At 40.5% G+C, this 26,096-nt stretch overlaps 1 protein-coding gene across 2 annotated transcripts in view; it reads left to right on the top strand.

The window, feature by feature from the left end:
- Positions 1-10,616: 10,616 nt before the first annotated feature.
- Positions 10,617-26,096, top strand: part of glrba (glycine receptor, beta a) — a 54,073-nt gene continuing 38,593 nt past the window's right edge. For both annotated transcript variants that reach the window (XM_022681768.2, XM_022681767.2), the window contains exons 1-3: positions 10,617-10,865; positions 15,864-15,992; positions 22,137-22,243. In XM_022681768.2, the coding sequence (XP_022537489.1) occupies positions 10,861-10,865; positions 15,864-15,992; positions 22,137-22,243 (241 nt within the window). In that variant the 5' untranslated portion in view covers positions 10,617-10,860. The remainder of the gene's footprint in view (positions 10,866-15,863; positions 15,993-22,136; positions 22,244-26,096) is intronic.

Below are 26,096 nucleotides of genomic sequence, written 5' to 3'. Positions count from 1 at the left end.
AAGGGGCTGAAACTGGCAAGAATGTATGATTTTGTGTAAAGAACTTCATGAACATGTTTTGTATAGTGCAGTTTTCTAACTTGTGTAAAAACAGGTCTAATATGCCCCCTTTAAGTGAGTATTCTTCTTTTTAGAGATTCCCTGGTATGGACAGCTTACTGCTAGGTATGCACGATTAGCTGTGATGTCATTAGCTGTTAGCATTTTAGCCCCAAGCCCTAAAATAAGAAGCCTAGTGTACCTAACTTCTATTCCTCAGACTTCTTTCTGACTAGGTAGCATTCCTTACGTTTAAGACACAACCGTCAACTTTTAAAGTGTGCTCCATAAATCAGATCAAGGATAATAATGCCGGTTCTATCCATATCATTATTTCCTAGAGTACTGGATCACTTTTTTTTTAATAAAGCACCTAAACAGATGCACACTAGAGCAGTGATGATCTCAAGTTAGATCACCTTAACAGGAGAGGATTTGTTTATATTGAATATGTTCAGGTAAATCAAGCTGCCGTCATTTCACGGAGTCTAGATTATTTATTATCTAATAAGTTCAGTTCATAGATCAGCTTCTCCCCATCCATCATCCACAATTACTTACGAGTGAGACGTAACATCAATAAGTTGTAGAGAGAGAGAGTCGACTCCAACTGAAACGTTTCTCTTAAAGGGGACACATTAAACCTCTTTTTACACCAGTTAGAATACTGCAGGTCTATGGGCTCTGCAAAACATGCTCGTGAAGTTCTTTACACAAAATCACTCACATAAAGAGATCTCAAATTACACTTTAGAGACTTATTTTTTAGAGACTTGACTTGACTTGAACCCATGACCAAAGACTTCACCTGGACTCGTGACGAAGTCTCGCCCCACAAAGACTTGAGACATTACTTGGACTCATGACCAAGTCTCACGTTACAAAGACTTGAGACTTGACCAGGTCTCACCCTAAAAAGACTTGAGATGTGACCAAGTCTCGTCCCACAAAGACTTATGACTTGACCAAGTCCCACCCCACAAAGACTTGAGACTTGACTTTGGACGTATGACCAAGTGTCACCCCACAAAGACTTGAGACTTTATCAAGTCTCACCCCACAAAGGCTTGATACTTGACATAAACCCATGACCAAAGGCTTAAGACTTGACTTGGACTCATGACCAAGTCTCACATTACAAAGACTTGAGACTTGACCAAGTTTCACCCCAAAAAGACATGAGACTTGACCAAGTTTCACCCCAAAAAGACATGAGACTTGTCCAAGTTCCAGCCAAAAAAAGCTTGAGACTTGACTTAGACTTGTGACCAAAAACTTGAGACTTGACTCACCCCATAAAGACTTGAGACTTGACTTGGACTCGTGACAAAAGACTTAAAACTTGACTTGTGGATGGTAATGATGGTGACCGGTGGTATCTGGCTAAAATCCCCGCCTACACTTTCATATCTTACAGGTCAGTGCAGTGTTCTTAAGCTTCAACTGGACATGGCAAAAGACATGGGACACATACATACTAGTTTCTGTCCCATGATGTTTGGCATATCAGTGTAAAGTTTGGTATCAAAAAGTTATTTTGAAAACACCAGAGTAGCTATAAAATATTAATCAATGCTGACAGAATCAAAACTCTAGGTAAAAAAATGTCAATTATTATTTGTGTCATGAGTTTCTCTCATACTGGTGCAGTTGTGAGCATACGCAGTTATTGTATTATTAAACATGGCCGGATTGTTATATATATAGCATAAGCCTACTGCAGCTGTGCTATTATTACAGGCAGCTTAATGACTCGTCAGTGTGCTGATCCAGCGTGCATCAGTTCTTCTTGTACTTGTCCGAGGCTCAGGTCTATGTTTGCCCCTACACGTGCCCTGCCAAGTCATGAAAAATGGAACTAATTAAACTAAATTCTGCCAAGTGGTGATGCTGTCTGATGCTGAGTCTGCAGAAGCTGCCTTTTTTTTATGGCTGCGCTCTCTGGGAATGAGGGCGTTGCTTCTAACCCCCAAATTGACATACTTTCCTCATGCTACAAAGAAGACCAGCTGGAAACCAGCGATAGGAAAGGAGGTCGTAGGAAGGTGCCTCATCCACCAGCCTGCAATGGTGGTGATCGTTTTAGAGACTGGACCTGAAAAAATACAGAAGAACTGCGGCACCTTCTGCAGATCCTCCACAACTTCAAACAACCAAAAGTCTAAGGACCAAGATGATGCAAAACCACATGCTGCACACGTTACAAATGGTCTGTCCTAATAAAGGACAGCATCTTGCTCTCTTACAGTAGCTTTGTCACCTTACAACCACACACTTTTAAAATGTATTTTACTGAAATTTTAAGTAATAGACCATCCACAAATTATATGGAAAAAGTATTATATGACTACACACCTAACAAGACATGGTCATGGTCCACCCAAACTGACAGATTGAGCAAGGAGAGCACTGGTCAGCCAAGAAGCAGCCAAGGGGCCCATGGTCACTCTGGAGGAGCTGCAGAAATCCACAGCTCGGGTGAAAGAATCTGTCCACAGAATACAACTATAAGTTGTGCACTCCACAAATCTGACCTTTATTGAAGAGTGGCTGGAAGAAAACTATTGATGAAAGAAAGACGTAAGTGCCGTTTACAGTCTGGCCACAAGCCATGTAGGGGACTCAGCAAAAATGTGGAAGAAGGTTCTGTGGTCAGATGAGACCAAAGTTGATCTTTCTGGCCTAAATGCAAAGCAGAAAAGTAACAGTCACCTAAGTAATCACCCTGAACATACCATCCCCACTGTAAAACATGGTGGTGGCAGCATCATACTGTGGGGATGCTTTTCTTCAGCAAGGACTTGATGGGAAAATGGATAGAGCTAAATACAGGGCAATAGTGGAGGAAAACCTCACTATTGGAGGCTGCAAAAGACTTGAGACTGGGAAGAAGATTCCAGAAACTTCCAGCAAGACAATGACCCTAAACATACAGCCAGAGCTACAGTGGAATGATTTAGATTATTATTAAAGCATATTCATGTGTTAGAATGACCCAGTCAAAGTCCTAAAGACCTAAATCTCATTGAGCTTCTGAGGAAAGACATGAAAACTGGTGTTCGCAGACGCTCTCCATCCAACCTGGCTGAGCTTGAGCTGTTTTGTAACGAAAGAATGGGGCAAAAATCTCAGTCTGTAGATGTGCAAGGCTGGTAGAGACAAACCTCAAAAGATTTGCAGCTGTAATTGCAGCTACATTGTGTTGGTCTATCAGGTAAAATCTTAATTTTGTTTGTGGTGGAAAGGTGACAAAATGTGAAAAAGGTCAATGGAGTAAGAATACGTTCGCAAGACACTGTCCATGACAATGTCCATGTAGGCATGTGGGAAACCAAGCCCTCCTATTCTAAGTAATACCCCAGCTTAGAAGTAGTTCATAGTGTAGGGGGGGGGGGGGGCTGCTGTATCATGTGACTGCTCAGGAAACTGGGGTTCCTGAGCTGGTTGTTCATCATGCAGTGATGCATCATGTGCAAGCTCATTCTCTTGGGGAACGTATCAGTTCAAGAACATCCTCGCCAGAAATAGATTCTACGTTGTCCTCCTTGAATACAGATACGATGTGCTGTACCATATATGAAACTGCTGCCAACACTTCCCTGTGTGCTAGCGTACAGTACTGAAGGAGCCTCCCCCCCCCCCCAACCCACTTACCATCGTCACAAAGCTTCAGGACAATGGCCATCTCGCTTCTACCAGCTCCAATGCCAAGCAATGTATGGAGGAATGCCAGCAAAGCATTTCTTACAAAAAGAATTCCAGACATGAGCTCGGTCCAGTTTTCTGCCTTCTGCAAGATACTGGAAATCTGGCAAGAGCTGAGTACAGTTGTTTTCCTTGTGGAGTGTTGAAACTACAGGTTTACAGGTCCAAAACTCAAAAAGCAGGAGAAGCAGACCCACCCAAACAGAAACCATACATCTGGGAGTGCAAACACACTAGACAGTTCTGGCAGCACAGTGCATTCTAGCCTATCTGGCTACGTGCCTGTTTGATTAAACGTATAGTTGAGGTTATTGCTGCCAAAAGAGGGTCAACCAGTTATTAAATCCAAAGTTATACATACTTTTTCCCCCCTGCACTGTGAATGTTTACATGTTGTGTTCTATAAAACCACGCAAAAATATATTTTTTGTGTGGTTTTAGTTTAAGCAGACTGTGTTTGTCTATTGTTGTGACTTAGATCAGAAGATCAGAACACATTTAATGGCCAGTTATACAAGTAAAGTAATCCCAAAGGGTTCACATACTTTTTCTTGCAACTGTAGTATGAAGAAATATAAGGGTTGTATAGGTAGTGTTGGATAGTACAAGGTGTGTATAGTAGTATATAGAGTATAGATGGGGATTTTATAGGTGGGAGGAAAAAGATGGGATTTGGGCCTCTGTTATCTGCCGTGTGGGCGTATCTGATTTGACCCTGAGGAGACGGTGGAATGGTGTTGACATCGACTTCTTTTGTTTGCTGGTTACAAAAGCTCTTCACTGAAGAGGCGGCAGTGAGTGGAGACGAGGACTCTTCACAGTCTTTTGTCTCCTTGAGAGGAAATTGTGGTTAGCTGCCGGTGGACTGCAGATTTTGGGATAGCGGCTGTGAGGTTTTTACTGTATGTTATTCTGTGAGAAGACTCCGCTGATAACCGTCCCTAGAGGGGTTGTTCCTGGTCGTCTTTCTGCAGTTGTTCTTTTAAAAAATACAGTAGAATGTTTTGTTGTTTCTACCTGTTTTATTGTTTAATCCTTTGGCGAATAGCATCTTTCTACTCGCAGTAATAGAGCAATCAAACAGAAATGGAAGGGTGAGTGGATAGAGAGTGGAGGGAGGAGGCGGAGACAGTAGGTCAATGTGTGTAGCCCCAAGTAGAACAGAAGGTTCGTGTCCAACATGCTCCTAAAATAGCTGCAGAAGACCTCAGTTGTGTGCCTCGACCTTTCCACGTGCTCTCGCTTTATCACTATAGTGTCTAAAGTTGGGATAGCATAAAAAAAATGCAAGCAAAAATATTATTTTGCTATGTTTTTTTAACATATTTTCTTGCATCCTGCGCTTGCGTCCTTTAAATAGCAACAGCACTTTTGAATATAACTGTTTCAATGGGCGTAATGTCTCGTGTACATTTCTGGCGTGCTGCTTATCCATCTTGGCAGTGAAAAACATATGTGCACTATTTACTGACTGAATACAACTTGGACAGATATCAACCATCAAACGTTTATTGCTATCTTGGCAGTGAATTGTCAACAATTGCATCTCCCAACGCATGTACACCCCCGACTCTTGCAATGCAATGCACACATGGGCACGTAGCAGTGCACAAACCCAACTTTTACCTCAACAGTAAACGGAATGAAATAGTGTGAATGAGCAGGTCAGTTTTCTATATAAAACGCAGAAGCGCTGCGCCATTAAAATAGCAATTAGCCAAAGTCAGAGCGCACCTGGCTCTTAAAGGGATGGCAAAGCACACCCATGATTAATGAAGACAATTAGTACATGCTTTTTATGTGTTTCACGCCACACAAGGTGTACTTTCCCTGCCGTTACGATAGCAAAGACACACTGACAAGCCCTAAATCAAGCTTCTAGGTAAACGGTTGATCGCTAAAATAGAGTCCCCGATGTTAATAAACATTAATTCTAGACTTGCTGTTAATAACATTTGGGATAATCATTTTTCGTCTTTCACCAACTAAGTTGTGAGGTGATACCTTGTGAGTAAGTTGAACACTGACCAGCATCCTAGCTAACAAGAAACATTTTCACAACTTTTGCTTACTTTATCTAAAAACGGTAAAACAATAACATTAAATAGACGTTCTAAAAATGTAACACAGTCTCGTTCTCTGAGTTCCACCAAAGTTAGGAAACGAATTCCCACAGTAATGTTCGTTAAACTTTCAGAAAACTTTCCTAAGGTGAAATGAAGAATGCGAGTTGAATTGAGGTTTGATAGTGGGTGCCAGAAGGATGCGACATTTCATTGTTCCAAAGTTCGCAAATTTACAATACACATCCACTTTTAGTTTTGGAGATCCCACAAACAGATCAGTCCAACATCCTTTATATTATATGCGGCAGATGCCAAAAGTCATGGGACCCAATACTAATGTATTTTTTGGAGGGCAATTACCCAACCGACTTCCCCTAATCACTAATCACTAGTAATGCCTCCAACACTAGTAGGGTGAAGACTAGCACATGCCTTCGCTTCTTTTCCAACTGCAGCTTACTTTGGAGGAAAGCGCAGCAACCCAGCTCTAATACATCAGCTAACAGAAACCCGTGCTCAGCACCATGTACCCCCCATCCAGAGAGAACAAGCCCGATGGTGCTCTCTCAGACTCTGGCTGCTGATGCATGCAAACCGCATTTGAAACCTGGGATTTGAACCTCGCCTCATCATAGTGGCAGGCCTTTACACAAGTTTACTGTTCACAAGTGCGAGTTAAGCCATAAATATAGATATTAAGTTATGGTGCATGCTTGTAGTGAACTGCTCTGGAGCTCTCACCTCAGCGAAGAGGACTTTTTTTAACTGGATGGTTCTGGTTGTGATATCCTCCAGTGCTCACTCACACTCACACTATTTTTTTTTCTTTCTTTCAGTTTTGGGGCGTCCAATCAGAAGGCAGTGTTCTGCGGTCAGGGATGTAGGGTTTGACTGAGCAGAATGAGAATTGTGTTCATATTAGTCCTTGACAGATGGTGTGTGTATTTGTGTGTGAGTGTGTGCTGTAGATGTGTACAGAGCATGTGTCCCTCACAAGGCAAAAGGTCTGTCCAGTTATATAGTTACATAGTGTGTGTGTGTACGTGTCTGTGTGTGTGTGTGTGTTGTACAATAGTATATAATGTCTGTAAGGGATATAAGACATTGTTTAAGGGACGAGCGAGAAAGACCTAAGCTTGAGAAAGAGAGAAAAAGAAAGAGAGAGAGAGAGAGATAATAGGGTGATGAGTGGGTTTGATGGAAGTTGAATAATTGGTCAAGACTGTCAGCAGTATGTGTGTGTGTGTGTGTGTGTGTGTGTGTGTGTGTTCCTCCGCAGTGAGCTGGCATTGCGCCACTCTCTGATCTGACTGTCCTCTCTGCTTACACGAATCCTGAAACACACACACACACACACACTCTCTCTTACACAGCTCTGCATTTGATCTCCTAGATTGTTCTGCAGTTCACGTGATCTGTGGCACACACACACACACACACACACACACACACAGTTCGTTTCAGCTAAAATACCCAGCCACTGTAAATATCCTCTACCTAGGCACGCACACACTCACAGAAAGAGAGAGAGCTTGCTCACTCGCTCGCTCACTCCCACTCACACACCCGGCTACTTAAGCACCATCTATCATTCTGTTGTGCCCACACACACGCCGGTCTGTATTCCTACTTTACTGGGACGGACTGTGCAGCTCTTGAGTTCTCTAAGGGTTCTCTACTAACGAAAACAGTTTTATTTCCTAAGAAACCTGACTATTTATCAGCAATCTACAGGGGTTGGACAATGAAATTGAAACACCTGGTTTTAGACCACAATAATTTATTGTCGCAACGGACAGTTCTGGTGGAAACAGTTGAGTTGAGGTGCACATTGAATTCTGCCGTGATTTGATCAGCCGTGGTTTTATGTTTTTTTTTTAATACAATCCGGGTTAGCATCCGAAAAACATCCCTTTCAGACAGCTTCCTCTTACAGCGTCCACAGTTAATCCTGTTGGATGTGGTTGGTCCTTCTTAATGGCATGCTGACATGACCCTGGATACCGTGGCTCTTGATACATCACAAAGACTTGCTGTCTTGGTCACAGATGCGCCAGCAAGACGTCTTCTTTTGAACTCTGGAATGTCACCCATAATGTTGTGTGCATTGCAATATTTTGAGCAGAACTGTGCTCTTACCCTGCTAATTGCTAAAACCTTCACACTCTGCTCTTACTGGTGCAATGTGCAATTAATGAAGATTGGCCACAAGGCTGCTCCAATTTAGCCATGAAACCTCCCACACTAAAATGACAGGGGTTTCAGTTTCATTGTCTCCTGTAGTACATGCTACATGCTTACACGGTTCTTTATCTGGTTAAATATAGTTGTTTTCTAAGATGGAGGACCTCTTGTACACAATTTAGTATAGAATAGATAATAATAGGGTTCAACTGTTGTTTGTTACGAGTCAAATAATAGTCATTCAATTCAGTTGTCTAAATTAAGCAATAAGACACTCTAGGTTTGTGCTATAAGGTGTAATATTGGCACTGCTGTGATGCAGTTGTAGGCACGAGGCCGCAGTGCCAATACTACATGTTATAGCATATCCCTTGAGTGTATTATTGTGATTATACCACAGTTCCATTATCGATGTTTATTAAAAGATTTTGAATTAAACAGGATGAAAAAAAAAATTAAATCCATAGCTGCTCTGCTTGTAGCTGTGCTGTAAGCTCTGCATTATCAGCCATTTCAGTCAAAATTGTGGAAATCTAAGCTTACTGTAAATAAACGTAAGAGCTTTACTCACCCAAATAAACATTTTTAGGAGAGAAACCTGTAGACTAAAGTCCAGCGCTCATTTGACTGAAAGAAAATGTTTTTTTTTTTTTTTAAGAATTAAAGTTAAAAGTTTAAAGTAAAAAGTCCACCTTACATTCAGCCATGTATTAACTGGAAAATATATACCCTTAAGCTTTTATTTTAAAAATAACAACTCTTAACCTGATATAAGTGGCAAATAATGTGTGTAATAATGTGTATTTTTGAATTGCTGGGCTTATTTATTTTACTATTGGAGACGTGGCTTAGCCTTTCTGCACTGTGCCTCTATGGGATCTAGCGCCTTCCGGTGGTGTATAATGACATCGCATTTGGTTTGTATTTGGTTTGTAAGCGCTGCATTGTTGCTAGGTTACCTGTATGTGGCGGAGTAATACATGGAGAGATTTGGTTTCAGTGAATTATCGGCTGATAATGTCACTCATAAAACGCATCTGATGCAATCTGATGATCGAGTCTGGTCAGGTCAAACAGCTTGAGTGTAAAGTTTGGTAGAGGGGGGATTATGGTCTGTGTTTGTTTTACAGGACTCTTAATGCTTCAGCATACCGTGAAATACTTTTGTCAATTTAGTGTTTTTTTGTATCAGGCTTGCATGTTTTAAGCAGAGTTTGCGTACAACTTCTAAGCTTTTAGAAATGAAGGACCATTGCGATGCTTATTGCCATGCCATCTTACACCCCACCAACAGTAAATTTTCCCTCCTTCCACCTGCATCGATTAAATAGCAACAGAGCTCGTAAATATATATCTATGCCGATGGGCGTGGTTGTCTTGAAATGAGGTGTGTTCAGGTAAATTTCAGGCGTATTGCTATCTTGGTAACGGAAAACACATGTGCATCCCTGGCTGAATAGAACCTAGGCAAATGTCAATAGTCAAAAACTCATTGCTATCTTGGCCCCCGTAGGCACGCCACGGAATTGGAATGCACCAAATGATTTAATAAAAAGAAAAATGAAGTATTTCTTTCAAAACATTCCTCCTGTTTTTTTTTTTTTGCATAGCGTTTAATTTCATTCTGATGTCATAAAGAGAAACATCAAAATCTCTGGAAACTTATATATTTTTTACTCACAGTTTTTAAAAGGTGCTATTTTTTGGCATGTTTTGTGAAATTATGTCAAATTTGCCTTTTTTAACCTCTGTTTTTTTATTTATTTGTATAACAGTACATGTGTAATTGCAAAAATGTACTGCAGACAATGTCAGGGGTATTCACTGACTGATTACTATCTGTGTTTGGTCCCCACAAAAAGCTTAATACAAGCACATGCTCTCACCATCACTTGGCCTCATTTAGCATTAGCTCACTGTCCCAGTCTGAATCCAGGTAGAAACTATTTATTCAATGAGACACGAAGGACAGCGGTTAGCATAGCAGCGCGTGCGCACACACACACACACGCCGGTACAGTTTACACACACTTTTCTTCAGTTATTTCCAGTCCAGCCTGCAGTTTGGTTCCCCCTCAGTGTTTTTCTCCTCTGGCTCTTTTTTCCCGCGAAACTCTCGCTCGCTCGAGCCGGGACGGTTATAACTACTGCGCGCGCACGAGAGCATGCGCATGCAGTGGCACACGTGCGTGCACGCGCACCCATCTCCTCCGCCGGGACAGTAACTGCTCTCTCTCTCTCTATCTATCTGAAACTCTCTCTTTAAATCTCTCTCTTTTTCTCTCTCACACACGCACACGTTCTCTCTCTCTCTATTTCTCCCTCTTTCTCAATCTCTCTCTCTCTCTCTCACACACACACACTATTTCTCTTTCTCTCTAAATCTCTCTCCATCTCTCTCTCTCTCTCTTTTTCTCTCTCACACACCCACACACTATTTCTTTTTTTGTCAAAATCTCTCTTTTCTCTCTCTCTTTCTGTAGCTGAGTCTCTCTCTCTCTCTCTCTCTCTCTCTCTCTCTCACACACACACACACACACACACACTTATCTCTCTGACTCTCTCTATACCATTCTTTCTCTATTTCTTTCTCTTTCTCTCTTTCTCTCTCTTACATACACACACACACACACACACTCTCTATTTCTTTCACTTTCTATATCTCTCTATCTCTTTCATTGAATCTCTCTCTATCACCCTTTCTCTCTCTCTCTCTCTCTTACACACACACACACACACACACACACACACACACACACACACAGAGTCACTCTGGCTGAGAGAGATGGACTCGTTCAGCCGCTCGCGCTGAGATTACACACCCCGCGCGCGCCCGGACAGGACGGTGACGTTATCCGGTAACTACATGAGGTAAAACCACATCGTTTATTCTTCCCGTGACGTCAATTTTCAGCTTGTTTATTTCGACCCCTCTCGGGATTCTATACGTCAAGGACAACTGCCTGGATAGTGTGTGTGTGCGTGCGTGCGTGTGTGTGTGAGCGCGAGCGCGCGCGCGGGCTCGCTCGTGCACGTGTCCCCACATGACACTGCAACTTTTGAAGAGTGTCCACAGAGCCCCTCACTCGCTCACTGTCCGCTGCCCGAGATGATCCGGGGACGTGCTGGATTTTTTCATTTTTTTTATTTATTTGTTTGTTTATTTATTTGTTTGTTTGTTTGTTGGCTCGTGAGAATGCTCAAGACCCCCCCTTCCCCTTCACCACTTCCCTCCACCACCACCTTCCATCAGTACTGCAGTGAGAAATGCAGTAAAGAGTGCTGCTGGATACAGTCCAGAGTTTCACTGTCTACACACCTTCCCTATACCACCCCCTCTATCAGCCCTGTGATCATCAATTTATATTCATAATTAATTAGAGGCTCGTTAAGGGTTTAATTAGCATGCGCACCAGAGTTGGCTGTTGTGTTGATTGCATGAGTGTGTGTGATGCGTGGGATATCGCCTACTGAAGTAACGGCTTATAGTTTCAGCAGGATAATGCTCGTCCACAAAGAGCAACGGTTTTGCAGATATGTCCCCACCAGTCTGCAACACCTTTCTGAGGCTCTAAGTACCCTGTTGGTGCCTCTATCCTGGACACAAGACAAGACACAGTTGGACATGATGGCGGCAAAGAGGTTGCAGATGTTGCAGCTGGGCCTGTAGATCCTGCTCTGCAAGACATTTACATTTATGGCATTTAGCTGACGCTCTTATCCAATGTAGTGTTAGGTGTCTTGCCTATGGACTCTTAAGCCAGGTTCACAATAGACAACTTTTTAGTTCGTCAGTGGTTGTGCTGTTCACACTAAACGACTGATTGTGCTGTAATCGTGACTTTCACACTACATGACTGATCAACGACACGGGGTCACAAATTAGACAATTTCTGGCTGTGAAAAAAACGCTGACTCACCTGGCTGCTCTCCAGAAACACGTTTCATCAGGAGAATCTCTATAGAGGAGAATACGCACTTAAAGTGAGTCCAACATGAACGGGTTCATATGAAGCAACAGAGCAAATAAAGTTTATAAATGTCTGATCAGTTTTATACTGAAATATGTACTCAATATGTTTCAGTACAATAGACATCATTTTTTAGCGCTTTGAACTCCAGTTATAAACCTTTAAAACGTGATCTACCTGTATCTCCAGGATCGGCTAGCCAACCAATCAGCTCACAGTAGCAGTAGCTAGTGTCTTTACAGTGTAAATCCTGTTTTCTGTAGATAAACTGAACTATAAAGGCATGCTTTCTTTGCTTTTTAGTAAAATACATTATTCTACTTTCTAAAATTAAAGTATTAAAATACTCAGAACATGTAGTTAATTATTATTTTTTTATTTAAAGTTTTTAGCTTTTAGCTCTATTCATCCCAATTCATAGAGGACTCACTTGTAAGCTCCCTGTAGAGTTTAACAGTTATTTCATGAGACAACAGGGGAATGGTAGGGTGGTCAGACTCTTCATAAACAGCTGTGGGTTTGGACCCGTGGTTCTCCTTCTGTGATCTCATTTGCAGTATGTAGCCGCTGCTCCTGACTCCTAGTCGGCGACTGAATCAGATATTAAACATGTTGAACATTTGCCGTTAGCGTTTAGTCGGTAACGGCCCGGCGAGCGTTTTTCAGTAGTTCACACTACATGACTGAGCTTGGCAGAGCGATCCCCAATTTGCCTCCAAGAAGAGTTTTTGTTGGCGACTGAAAAACTGGGCTAAAATTGTGTAGTGTGAACCTGGCGTTATTTGTGTAAAGCAGTATCGTCACCCAGATTGGTAATTGAACCCTAGTCTCCCACATGATGTGGTAGCTCCCTGGCATGCAGTAGTGTTATCCACTGTGACACACCAACCACAATCATGCTCTGCACTTGTAGGTTGCCAAAGCTGCTGTCTCATCTGCTTCCATAAATGCTCGATTTGTGATAAATCTGGTGACCCGACAGACGCAGAAAGTGTTTCAATCTGGTTCAGGCATACTTATGAAACCTTTGCATCTTGTGGACGAGCGTTATCCTGCTGAAACAAAGTAGCAGTTGGACCACTTCGCAATTGGAGTCTCTCCTCAGGCCCCTAGGCCAGGAGTCGGCAATTAAGTTTGGTCGCAAGCCAGATATTTTCCAAGCCATTATGTGGCAGGCCAAAAAAAAAAAAAAAAAGAATTTTTTGGAAAATTAAGTGTAATGGGATGAAGTGCTATAGACTGGTAGCTCTCCAGCCCAGAGGGTTGTTGAACCCAGTTGCAGAACAGCTGATCTCAAAGCAGGTAAAGAAGCCAAGAAGAAAGGATAATAAATAAAGAAAAATAAATAAATACACCCAATCTTTACATCTAAGCTAATAATTTAATATAGATGCTGTATTTTTGAAAATCATTACAATATTGCAAAATAAAATATCACAATATATTAATATTTTCTTACACATCTACTCAAATAATTGAGGACTAATTTGCCTCACAACATTGCCCAAATGCAGATATCTATATTTTTTAAATAATAGACTGGAAAAAATACATTAAGGTTAAAATGTTATCTAAAAAACAGTGTTTTTAGTTTATTCATATCCAGTTTTACATAACTTTATTGTTATGTAGCTTTAAAAGGCATTCATTTCTTCCTTATCAGATTTTTTTATTATTGTTAAATTTGTTAAATTGTATTAATAAAAACAAATTCTTGAGGACTAAGTTGCCTCAGACCATTGTGCAAATGGATAAATCTACATTTCCAAAATAATTAAAAATGTAAAAATACATTTTAGGCTAAAATTGTATCTCAAAACTGTGGTAAAACATTATTAGTGAGTATATTTAATTTATTTATAACCATTTTACCTCATAACTTTATGTTATATAGCTTCAAACAGCATTCATTTCTTCTTCAGACCTCTAACCAACCTTGTTCCTTTCTCCACCATTGTCAACAAAACCTCAAAATGTAGCATGCCATGTTAGCATAGCTAGTTAGCTTGTTAAAATGGTTTAACTGTCTTTTGTAAATAGTTGGAATTAGAGTTTAAGTGTTAAGAGAGCATTACTGGGCCAGTCTGAGACTGGATGAACCTCACACTGAGCAGTTTTACCTCATACTGCTGTGGGAGCAGTTGCGTGTTGTCGTTAGCTGCATGGCTAACAGACCATGTAACACACTGCAGTTAATGTTAGCCTCTGCTACACACATTCGTTTCCACCTTAAGTAGCAGTTAGTGTTACATTCTAGTGTCTGTATGTAGTACACTGAAATTAAGTATTCTTAAGTATTAAAAAGAGTTTATCCTGCCTTTTGCTGGAGTAACTGTCTCTGTAAAAGTCCAGAAAATACTTTATAATAGATTTTAAAGGAGAATTGCTGTCACAGTTTGATTGCATTCGATGACGAGAGCTTTGGTGTAGTCAGGATGTTGATTGATCACCATGGTGCGAAAAAAAAAGTTCATGTTTTGACTCTACACTGACTAGACGAGCTGTATGTGTATATGTTTCATTCATTTTAACCCATGTGTGGTGTTCATATTTTTGTTACACGTTTACTTTGTTACTTATTATTTAATTCAGCAAAATTAAGCAATTTGCTTTACACATGCTCGCTTCACCTAAATTGCAACGATATAAACAGCTTACATGGTTAATATTTGCTACTCTTTTTTTTTATTAGTTTTTTAATAAAATGTAAAAGAAAATGAATTAAACTCAAGATATGAGTAGAAAATTTGTTTAGTTTCAAATTTACAAATGAAGCAATGTTTATTAGCCCTTGGCCAAACATACTGTATGTAATATAAATGTGTGTGTGTGTGGGGGGGGGGGGGGGTAGGTGTACAGTGTGTGTTTATCGAAAATGTGTTTTGATACATGTTTTTCACAAAAAATGAGCCAATGCCAATGAGTTTAAATTAGAAAAAATATTTTTTTAGGATCATTTGATGAAAAATGAAAACGGGTCCCACAGACCCGAACAACACACAAGGGTTAAAATGTCCAGTTGTGGTCTTTAGTATGAATAAATGCCATGTACATGTGAGCCGTTTTTTATTAAAAAAAAAAGAAAAAAAAAAGGAAAAGCTCAGGTGTTTCTATTTAACCCTGCATTAGATCACTGAATTAGAGGTCTCTGAGAAAAGACAGGATTTGTCTCTTGCGATATTCATACACGCAAATAGATCACCTCTGATTGGCTAACAGCACTCTATATCCGCTCTGTATCATAAAATCTGGGGGGAACGGCGCCCGCTTTGACCGATGTTCTGTCGAGTTGAGCTGCCTTGTCAAACTGTGCTTCCCTAGAGTTTATTTAAGGTCTCGGTAAAACGCAGAATCAACCGGAGATCCAATTTAAACCTACAGCTACTTACACACAAGATAACTAGCTCTGCAAACAAAAGCTGTGAACAGAGTAAACAGAGCAGTAAGCTCCTCCTTAGCTTTAGCTCCTAATGCTCCAGCGCAGGTCCAGCTACGCCTGTGGGCGGTCCTGAGCCGAGGTGGGCGAGGCCATGAACTCATTGGTTAAAGCCGACACCCTCTGATCAACGTCTTTCTGATCAACTCGTATTTCTGAGGAGTTTCTTTTATTAGCTACTGCAGACAAGAGAGGTTAAGGAACAGTTTTGTGTGCAGCATCATCTACAACAACTCAGAGAGACCTGTAGTATTTCACAAAGAAAGAAAAAAACAAGAAAAAGACTTTAGCAGAATGAGACCTTAAAGGTTTAAGGTGGAATGGGAAATTGAGAGTAAGAAGCTGCCGAGTATCACAGGGCAGATTAACAGACCTGAGCTGAGGAGAAAGCTGAGGATTTATATGGGTGTGTGGATCAGCGCTAGCTTTGTATTTTTGTGTGTGTGTGTGTGTGTGGTGCAGGTGTGCAGTCATGGCTCTGAGGGGGCTGTTCTTGTTGCTGCTGCTGGTTCAGTTTTCTGCTGAGGGCACAGCGGGAGAAGGAGGCAAACCCAAGAAAGGCAAGAAGGGCAAACAAGTCATCTGTCCCTCGTGAGTCTGATCTCTCTCTCTCTCTCTCTCTTTCTCTCTCTCTCTTTCTCTCTTTCTTTCTTTCTTTCTTTCTCTGTGATTCTGTTTAAATGTGTCCATGTGTTAAATACTGCAGTGCTACAACTAATCCACCTTAACGACACAGGATAACCACAGGAACCAAAAGGGAACCATCATGGACCGAAATGTCCCCACACTGTAAACCCATACGTTGTTTGAACTCAAATGATTTCTAAACAATACTCAACTATTTTGAGTTAGTTGAACATTTGTGGGCACATATACTGTACTATTCAAACTGAGATCTTTGAGTTGAACCAACTTATAATAACTGAGTTTAGTCTGTTGCCATTAACAGCTTCTTTTCCATCTATTAGCATAATGGGTGTGTCCAACAGTTTCTGACTGACACTCACCATCAGTGTGTAGTAGTGATTCCCCCTGGGCTACCTTACAAATAAATCAACTTCCCCTTTAGTTGTAATAACTTGATGTTTTAATTTATGCTAACTCTAAGTTAAGTTTTTATTCCACATTACTGATGAACAAACCGGCTGCCTAAAAAAGTTAAGTAAACTCAACTAGTCTGGTCTTACAATATAACAAAAAAAAAGTTAAATCAACTTCCCCTTTAGTTGTAATAACCTGATGTTTTAAGTTATGCTAACTCAAGTTTTCATTACCCATTACTTAACTTTTTTAAGGCAACCAGTTTCCTCTTTTCATTTTTAGCACCATGCGAATATTGAGGCACTTTAAAGAGGAAAACACACACACACACACGTTTGTATGGGTTGTGTCTAACGGATTAACTAGTCCTGTTTTGAGAGCATCAGTTATAAAGTTGTAAAGAGGTGGAGTTGTTATACAGTGAACAGAAATACTTAACTAAGTAAAGAAAAAAAATACTTTAAAAAATGAAGGTCAGTCAATCCGAAACATTTCAAGAACTTTACAAGTATCCTCAAGTGTAGTCAAAAAGACCATCAAAAACAAAGTGATGAAACTGGCACTAATCAGGACCACCCTAGGAAAGGAAGAGCAAGAGTTTCCCCTGTTGCACAGGATAAGTTTATCAGAGTTTCCAGCCTCAGAAACTGCTAAATGATTTGCTTTTGGTTTGTTTAACACTTTTTTTAAGTTACCACATGATTCCTTATGTTTTCCTACATAGTCTGAATGACTATTAAAAACAATACACAGCTCTGGAAAAAAAATCAAGAGACCACTTCAGTTTCTGAATCAGTTTCTCTGATTTTGCTATTTATAGTTTTATGTTTGAGTAAAATAAACATTGTTGTTTTATTCTATAAACTACGGACAACATTTCTCTCAAATTCCAAATAAAAATATTCTCATTTCGAGCATTTATTTGCAGAAAATGAGAAACGGCTGAAATAACAAAAAAGAAACTCGTCATTTTTAAGGCGTCTCTTATTTTTTTCCAGAGCTGTATGTAGTAGAACAACTACGTTGTTAAGACTAATGACTGTATATAAGCATTGATGCCGTGCTTTTATTTGCATACGTTCTTTAGAAATAAAGCCCATAAGGAAGACCATGCCTACTTTCCCTTTAATACCAAGTGTCTCATACTGCCATCAATGAGTTTACAGTTTCGATATATATCATAATATACTGCAATATTGTAAGCAAGGAGATATATTGCGATTGTTTAAAACAAATTTTAGGAACAATTAGAACAGTGGGTACAACACTACAACACTGCTATCTTAAACATAATAAACGTAATACAATTGTGCATAGTAAGCAACTAAAAAGTTTTGTTATTACCCAGTAATCTAGCATGGTACACCCTGGTGATTACTGAGGCATTTTAAAACATTTATCTGCATTGATTACATAAAAAAACAAAGCCCATTGTTATGTTTAATCTTAATCGTTAATCATTTCTTTGCACTTTGTCCCCAAAACGTTTCATTCTTAACACATATCCTTCTATACAAGTGTTGCTAAAAGCTGCTAATCACGCTTGAACCTTATCTTAAGGAAGCGACAACAGTTCTTTGGGTTCCTTTGCAGCTGTTTAAGTGAAACATGAGGCTCAGAAGAAGTAAAAACGCGATGAAACTCTGACGTTATGGGAGCATCTTGCTTCAGGGACCAACAGAATGTTGCTGTCATTGTTTTGACAGGAAATGTTGTCATGTTTTTGTATCAGGGAGGGAATTATAAAACAGAGCGCACACACACATACACACTCGTTCACTAATGCTCATCACTTTAAAACCTGATGAAGTTTTAGTTTTTAAGAAAACCAACATCTTTTAAAAGCTCAAATCAATTGCGCTTAAATAACACCTAAATTAAATGTGAGTTTTATTTGGAACTGGGTTCATTTAGCAACCCTGGTTCCCCCGTCTAAATATGTAAAGTATTTCTAAATGTATCATTCTCCTCTGGATGTACAGTAGAATGGGTGGGTCTAAAAGAGGGTCAGGACCAATCACAAGGCTAACGTAGCTCCGTCCTCTCTTCGAGTCTGAGCAACCGGAACCATTTTAAGCTCTATCTGGACGCGATTAGTTTCTCAGGGGGTCCTGTAGTAATTTTCTCGGACTCTGGCTGAATTATCTGCTGTTTTTCGCTGAACTCCGTGGTCCTCCGTTAATTTTAGTCCCGTTCGGATCCACCTCTCTGAGTTTTGTCTCCTTGCGTTTAATAAAATAGCTATTTTCTCCACTGCCGCACACCGTAATTACACTTGGGCGTGCACGTTTCCACAAAGATCCACGTTAAAAACACAACAGCGAGTGGAAATGGAGGAGCTACTGAACGGCGTGATGTCATGTGACCGAGAAAGAAAGCCAAAAACAAAAACTCACTGGTCCTCCTGTTTTTTCAATTGCAGTCCAGACGCAAGAGTTTTATCACTAAGTGGAAGTGTGAAATAACCCCGTCCAGATATATATTCACCAAGGTACGCTTCTTCTTCTTCTTGAGGTTGTATGCGTTGCCATGGTGATGTAAACATGTAAATATACAGTATATTCAACAATGATAGACTAATTTCCTGATTTTTTTTTTTTTTTTTTTACCTCAGTAGTGCCGTCAAAAAGGATTTGCCCCCTTACAGATTTTTTTTTTATTTTGTTTTTGCTTTAGGTCATACTTACATTTTCAGATTATTAAACAAACTTTAATATTAGACAAATATAACCTTAGTAAATTAGAAAAGTTTATAAAAGCTATTTTTTTAAGGGAAAAAATCTATTCAAACCAACCTGACCCTACATAAAAACAGTAATTGCCCTCCATGAATTAATAGTAATTACCACATTTTTTTAAAGCAACACATCAAAAAGAAACACATTACACCTTGATCTGAAGACATTTCTATTCAGATGAGAAAACAAAGTCATCAACTGATCTATCAAAGTCATTTCTAAAGCTTTGGGACTCCAAAGCTATTATTCCCAAATGGAAAAAAAACATGGAACAATGTTGACCCTTCCCAGGAGTGACCGCCATTCCGAAATTACTCCAAAAGGGCATGAACAACTCATCCAGGAGGTCGCTCACTTCCCTTAGTATTAATGATTCAATAATGAAAGAGAAAGAGACTGGGTGAAAATGGTCTCCATTGGAGAGTTCCAAGATAAAAAAAAACACTTATCTCACTTTTACCAACAACTACAGCACTGTAGATGTCTCTACAACAGGCCTACAGTCATTAATAGTTTATAAAGCAATAATTTGTAAGACCTGCTGCAGTGCTCCATCACACAAGCCCTGTATACACTGTGTGAACGATCAATACCCACAGGCTGTATCAGTAATGCTGCTGCAGAGCTCACGCATATGGAGGTAGTACTGATGAAATGAGCCCAAACTGTCGTGTTCAATTTCGTGTTGTTTTCTCAGCTGTTGTAATGAATCTTACAGAAACTCGCGATCGTGACTCTTAATATCAAATTAATTTATTTGTTGTCGCAAAGCAGGTTCATACAAATAGTAGTAGTAGGACAGGTCCTACTTCTCTGGTCAGACTACCATATTTTTCGTACTAAAAGGCGCACTTAAAATTCTCAATTTTCCCAAAAATCCTCAGTGTGCTTTATAATCCGGTGCACCTTATGTATAAATTCTACCAGTCAGGTTGTAAGGAGCAGTAAAGCCACTGTTAGGGAGTTTTAGTTTAGTTCTCCAGCACTAAGACTGGAGCAGTATTAGCATTAGCCGCTAACCGTGCTAAGCTCTAGCTCTTTTGCCGTTCAGAGACGAATATATCAGACTGTAGTCTGCGCATTTACTACGTTAAAACGAGCTACATAGGATGAACTGCTAGCTAATATCGCACTGGCTTACCAGAACATTTAGGGTTCCTCAGTGTAGTGCTGTTGGGCAGCATTTACCGTTAGCCGCTAACAGGGGTGTAGCAGCAAATGCTGGGCCCTGTACACTCTCAATGTCAGTGGGCCCCTATCCATGCCAGTATACAAGGAAGGTGAGCGAAAAAAAAAAAAATCTGGATTTTCATGGGCCCTTCTCCCTACTCGGGCCCTGGGTAGTCAGGTCCACTTTTCCCCCCACTACCACACCCATGGCCGCTAATGCTAATGCTGCTGCACCCAGCCTTAGTGGAAATCCGGAATTCTAAGCTTACTGTAGATAAACGGAGGTGCTTTACTCACCCGAATAAACAGTTTTCAGGAGAGAAGTAGGTTCTGGAAACGGTTATAAAGCCATTTCTAAAGTTTTGGAACTCTAGCGAACCACAGTGAGAGTCATTATCCACAAATGGAGAAAACCTGGAACAGTGGTGAACCTTCCCAAGAGTGACCGGCCGACCAAATTTACCCCAAGAGCGCAGCGACGACTCATCCAAGAGGTGACAAAAGACCCCACAACAACATCCGAAGAACTGCAGGCCTTACTTGCCTCAGTTAAGGTCAGTCTTCAGGACTCCACCATAAGAAAGAGACTGGGCAAAAATGGCCTACATGGCAGAGTGCCAAGAAGAAAACCAAGGTTATGGTTCGTCTCAATTTTACCAGAAAACTGATCTCGATGATTCCCAAGACTTTTAAGAACTTTTCAAAGTTTGTGTCCCATTTCATCTGGCAGAAAAGTAACACCACATTTCATCAAAAGAACATTGTACCTACAGTGAAACATGGTGGTGGTAGTGTGATGGTCTGGGGCTGTTTTGCTGCGCAAGGGCCTGAAAGACTTGCTGTGATAAATGGAACCATGAATTTTGCTGTCTACCAAAAAGTACTGAAGGAGAATGTCCGGTCATCTGTTTGTGAGCTTGGGATCTGCAGCAGGACAATGACCCAAAACACACCAGCAAGTCCACCTCTGAGTGGCTGAAAAAAACAAAGTGAAGACTTTGGAGTGGCCTAGTTGAAGTCCTACAAGACCTGAATCCTATTGAGATGCTGTGGCCTGATCTTAAAAAAGTCGGTTCATGCTTAAAAACCCTCCAATGTGGCGGAAAGACTCATTGTTACCGAGTTACCGCAAACGCTTGATTGCAGTTGTTGTTGCCAAGGGTGACCCAACCAGTTTTTAGGTTTAGTGAAACCCTTTTTCACACAGGGCCATGTAGGTTTGGATTTATTTTCTCCTTTTCTCCCTTCCTTCAATTCGTCTGATGATCTGAAACATTTAAGACTGACGAACATGCAAAAAATAAGAAATCACGAAGGGCAAGCACTTTTTCACTCTTTTTCACACCACTGCAAAGCGTGTAATTCTGTAAACCGTGAATAAAACAAGGTGCGGTGTTGCTGAAAGACAAAGAGATATTATAGACCCTCCTGCTCTCACAAAGGTCCAGTGAGTGTGAAGCGCCTCACTGGATTAATTAGAGCTTTTCAGCTCTGGGTTTATCGGGGGCTTCCAGGTTTCCCGCCTGTTAAATCGCTGCACTGTAAAAAAAATGATTTAGCCTTTTTGTGTCATCATAACTCATCCTCTTTAGCCGAGACCTCTTCTGTTCCCCAGGGGCGCTCAGATCTCGTTAGAATCTGGGTTTATGTAGCTGTCGCTTATTATTGCCCGTTCGATCAGTTCTACTTATGAACTTTATGAAGCTAAAGCTCAGATCGTTTGCAAAAGGTGTGGAATCCTGCATGTGTGTGTATCTTTCTTTACATGTGATTTGATGCTTCACAGTCAGTTATCAGCTGAAGACCTCGATCGACTTCCTGGCAACTCGACCAGCAACATCCTCAACCGCCTGCTGGTGACTTATGACTCCCGTATCCGGCCCAACTTCAAAGGTACTGCCCATTCATCAGCATGGACTCTTCTTCATGCATTTACCTCAGCAGGACACTGAGCTTTCTTACCCTCAGCAGTGGGGACTACAGATATTACATGGATTACTGTGCCCTTCTTAATGGTTGAGACAGTTTAACCTACTGAGACCCCAATTTAACTCCTGAGACCCCAATTTAGAAGGCCAATTACTCAACCCACTCATTAGGACTTCTCCCATTGCTATTGGCCTCTTTATGATCTGTAGCATCACAGAGTAGCATGACAGTGCATTTAGATCAGGGGTGTCCAAACTACAGCCCGTGAGATATTTTAGAAATAGAATGAAAGTTGGCCCGCTGTTAAACAGGTTTTTAATAATGTGGGATTCAAAGTTTGAACGTTAGGTGTCAGAAACAGGCCAAAGAGTCTAAAAGCGGAGAGAGTGCGCATTTCTACCGCAGAAAAAGGGCCAAAGAGTCTAAAAGCGGAGAGGGTGCGCATTTCTAGCGCAGAAAAACGGGCCAAAGAGTCTAAAAGCGGAGAGGGTGCGCATTTCTACCACAGAAAAAGGGCCAAAGAGTCTAAAAGCGGAGAGGGTGCGCATTTCTAGCACAGAAAAACGGGCCAAAGAGTCTAAAAGTGGAGAGGGTGCGCATTTCTAGTGCAGAAAAACGGGCCAGAGAGTCTAAAAGTGGAGAGGGTGCACATTTCTAGCGCAGAAAAACGGGCCATTAGAGTCTAAAAGCGGAGAGGGTGCGCATTTCTAGCGCAGAAAAACAGGGCAAAGAGTCTAAAAGCGGGAAGGGGGTGCATTTCTAGTGCAGAAAAAACGGGCCAAAGAGTCTAAAAGCGGAGAGGGTGCACATTTCTAGCGCAGAAAAACGGGCCAAAGAGTCTAAAAGTGGAGAGGGTGCGCATTTCTAGCGCAGAAAAACGGGCCAAAGAGTCTAAAAGCGGAGAGTGCGCAGTTGTAGCGCAGACAAATGTGCCAAAGAGTCTAAAAGTTGCCTTAATTAAGGAGTTTAATATTAAGAGACATCATGAAATTAAACATCAATTTGAAAAATCTCAGTTTACACAACACTGTCCAAGATAAAGATAGTAAGTCAACTAAAATGATGTGTAAATGAAATAATCAGGAAAATATATTATTTAAAGTGGAATATTTCGTTATTAGTTTTTTCTTACAGAGTGTGGCCCGTGACTTCAAATATATTTCTCCTTCTGGCCCCCAACAAAAAAAAAGTTTGGACACCCCTGATTTAGAGGAAAGCGCTGAATCCTCAGCTCTAATACATCAGCCACCAAATGCCTGTGCCAGTTTGGTATTCCACTAGGATTGATAGGGAAGAAAGCTCCATCTCCCTACCAAAAGAGAGCGTGGTGTTGCTAAAAAGTTGCACCTCAGGTGTTGCTATGATGTTGTTGTTGGTTGCTAAGGTGTTTAAAATCAAACAAACTCACAAAAACACAAGAATGAAGGAAGTACTGTTTCAGAGATGCTGTTTCTCTGCTTTTTTATTAGCTATATGAACCCCTTAAAATGACGTTTTCTTAGGTGGTTGCCAAGGTGTTTCTATGGCATTGTGCTGCTAATATGTTTCTATGGTATTCGTGCTGGTTGCTAAGATGTTTATATGGTATTGGTGTTGGTTTCTAAGGTGTAGTATTGGTGTTGCTTGATGAGTTGTTGCTAAAATATTGCTAAGGTGTTGCTTTGGAATCGGTGTTGCTTGATAAGGTGTTGCTAAAAGGTTGCTAAGTTGTTGCTGTAGTATTAATATTGGTTGATAAGGTGTAGGTATGTGGTTGCTAAGTTTTTTTCTATGGTATTGGTGTTGGTTTCAAAAGTGTGGCTATGGTATTGGTGTTGGTTGAAGAGGTTTTGCTAAAAGGTTGCTTTGAAATTGCTGTTGGTAAATAAGGTGTTGGTTGATGAGGTGTTGCTAAAAGGTTACTTTGAAATTGCTGTTGGTAAATAAGGTGTTGATAAAAGTTTGCTAATTTGTTGCTATGGTATTAGTGGTGGTTTATAAGGTGTGGATAGGTGGTTGCTAAGGTGTCTATATGGTATCGGTGTCGGTTGCTAAGGTGTGGCTATGGTATTGGTGTTGGTTGATAAGGTGCGGCGAGGTAGATGTTAAGGTAGTTCTGAGGGATTTTTGTTGGTTGCTAAGGTGTTTGCTACTGTATTGTTGGTACCTAAGGTGTTGCTAAAATGTTGATAATTTGTTGCTATTGTATTGGTGTTGGTTGATAAGTTGTGGCTATGTGATTGCTAAGGTGTTTCTATGATATCGGTGTTGGTTGATAAGGTGTTGCTAGGTAGTTGCTAAGGTATTTGTGAGGTATTTTTGTTGGTTGCTATAGTGTTGCTAAAAGGTTGCTAAGTTGTTGCTATAGTATCAGTGTTGGTTGATAAGGTGTTGCTAGGTGGTTGCTAAGGTATTTCTGAGGTATTTTTGTTGGTTGCTATGGTGTTGCTAAAATGTTGATAAGGCGTTGCTATGGTATTGTTGTTGGTTGCTAAAAGGTTGCTAAGTTGTTGCTATAGTATCTGTGTTTGTTGATAAGGTGTTGCTAGGTGGTTGCTAAGGTATTTCTGAGGTATTTTTGTTGGTTGCTATGGTGTTGCTAAAATGTTGCTAAGGTGAAGCTATGGTATTGATGTTGGTTGCTAGTGTTGCTATTGTATTAGTGCTGGTTGATAATGTGTGAATAGGTGGTTGCTGTTGGTATTGGTTTCTAAGATGTGGCTATGGTATTGGTGTTCCTAAGGTGTTGCTTTGTTGTTGCTATGGTATTAGTGTTGGTTGATAAGGACTTTCTATGGTATTAGTGTTTCTTTCTAAGGTGTGGCTATGGTATTTGTGTTAGTTCCTAAGGTGCTGCTAAGTTGTTGTTATGGTGTTAGTGTTGGTTGATAAGGTGTGAATAATTGGTTGCTAAGGTCATTCTATGGTATTAGTGTATTAGTGTTGGTTGATAAGGTGTGAATAATTGGTTGCTAAGGTCATTCTATGGTATTAATGTATTAGATGGTTGATAAGGTGTGGCTATGGTATTGGTGTTGTTTGATGAGGTGTTGCTAAAAGATTGCTAAGGTGGTATTGTTGGTTCCTAAGGTGTTGTTAAAAAGTTGCTAATTTGTTGCTATGATGTTAGTTTAGTTTGATAAGGTGTAGATAGTTGGCTGCTAAGGTGTTTCTATGGTATTGATGTTGGTTTCTACAGTGTGGCTATGGTATTGGTTGCTAAGGTGTTGGTAAAAGGTTGCTAAGGGGTTGTTATGGTATTGGTGTTGGTTGCTAGCTGGTTGCTAAGGTGTTTCTGTGGCATTTGTGCTGGTAACAAAAGTGTGGCTAATTTGTGCTCTCTCAGACTCCGGCTGCTGATGGCGAACAGGAAGGTGTTGCTATGGTATTGTTGTTGGTTCCATAGGTGTTGCTAAAAAGTTGGTAACGTGTTTCTGTGGTATTAGTGTTGGGTGATCAGGTGTGGATAGGTGGTTGCTAAGGTGTTTATATGATATTGGTGTTGGTTTCTAAAGTTTGGCTATGGTATTGGTGTTGGTTCCAAAGGTGTTGATAAAAAGTTGCTAATTTGTTGCTATTGTATTTGCATTGGTTGATAAGTTGTGGGTAGGTGATTTCTAAAGTATTTATATGGTATTGGTGTTGGTTTCTAAGGTGTGGCTATGGTATTGGTGTTGGTTGATAAGTTGTTGCTAGGTGGTGGTTGCTAAGGTATTTCTGAGGTATTTTTGTTGGTTTCTAAGGGGCTGCTATGGTATTAGTGTTGGTTGATAAGCTGTTACTGGGGTGTTGTTATGGTGTTGTTTTTGGCTCCTAATGTGTTGCTAAAAGGTTGCTA

This window comes from Astyanax mexicanus, chromosome 25 (genome assembly GCF_023375975.1).
Source record: "Astyanax mexicanus isolate ESR-SI-001 chromosome 25, AstMex3_surface, whole genome shotgun sequence".
Lineage (NCBI taxonomy): Eukaryota > Metazoa > Chordata > Actinopteri > Characiformes > Acestrorhamphidae > Astyanax > Astyanax mexicanus.
This window is presented reverse-complemented; position numbering and strand designations above follow the sequence as displayed.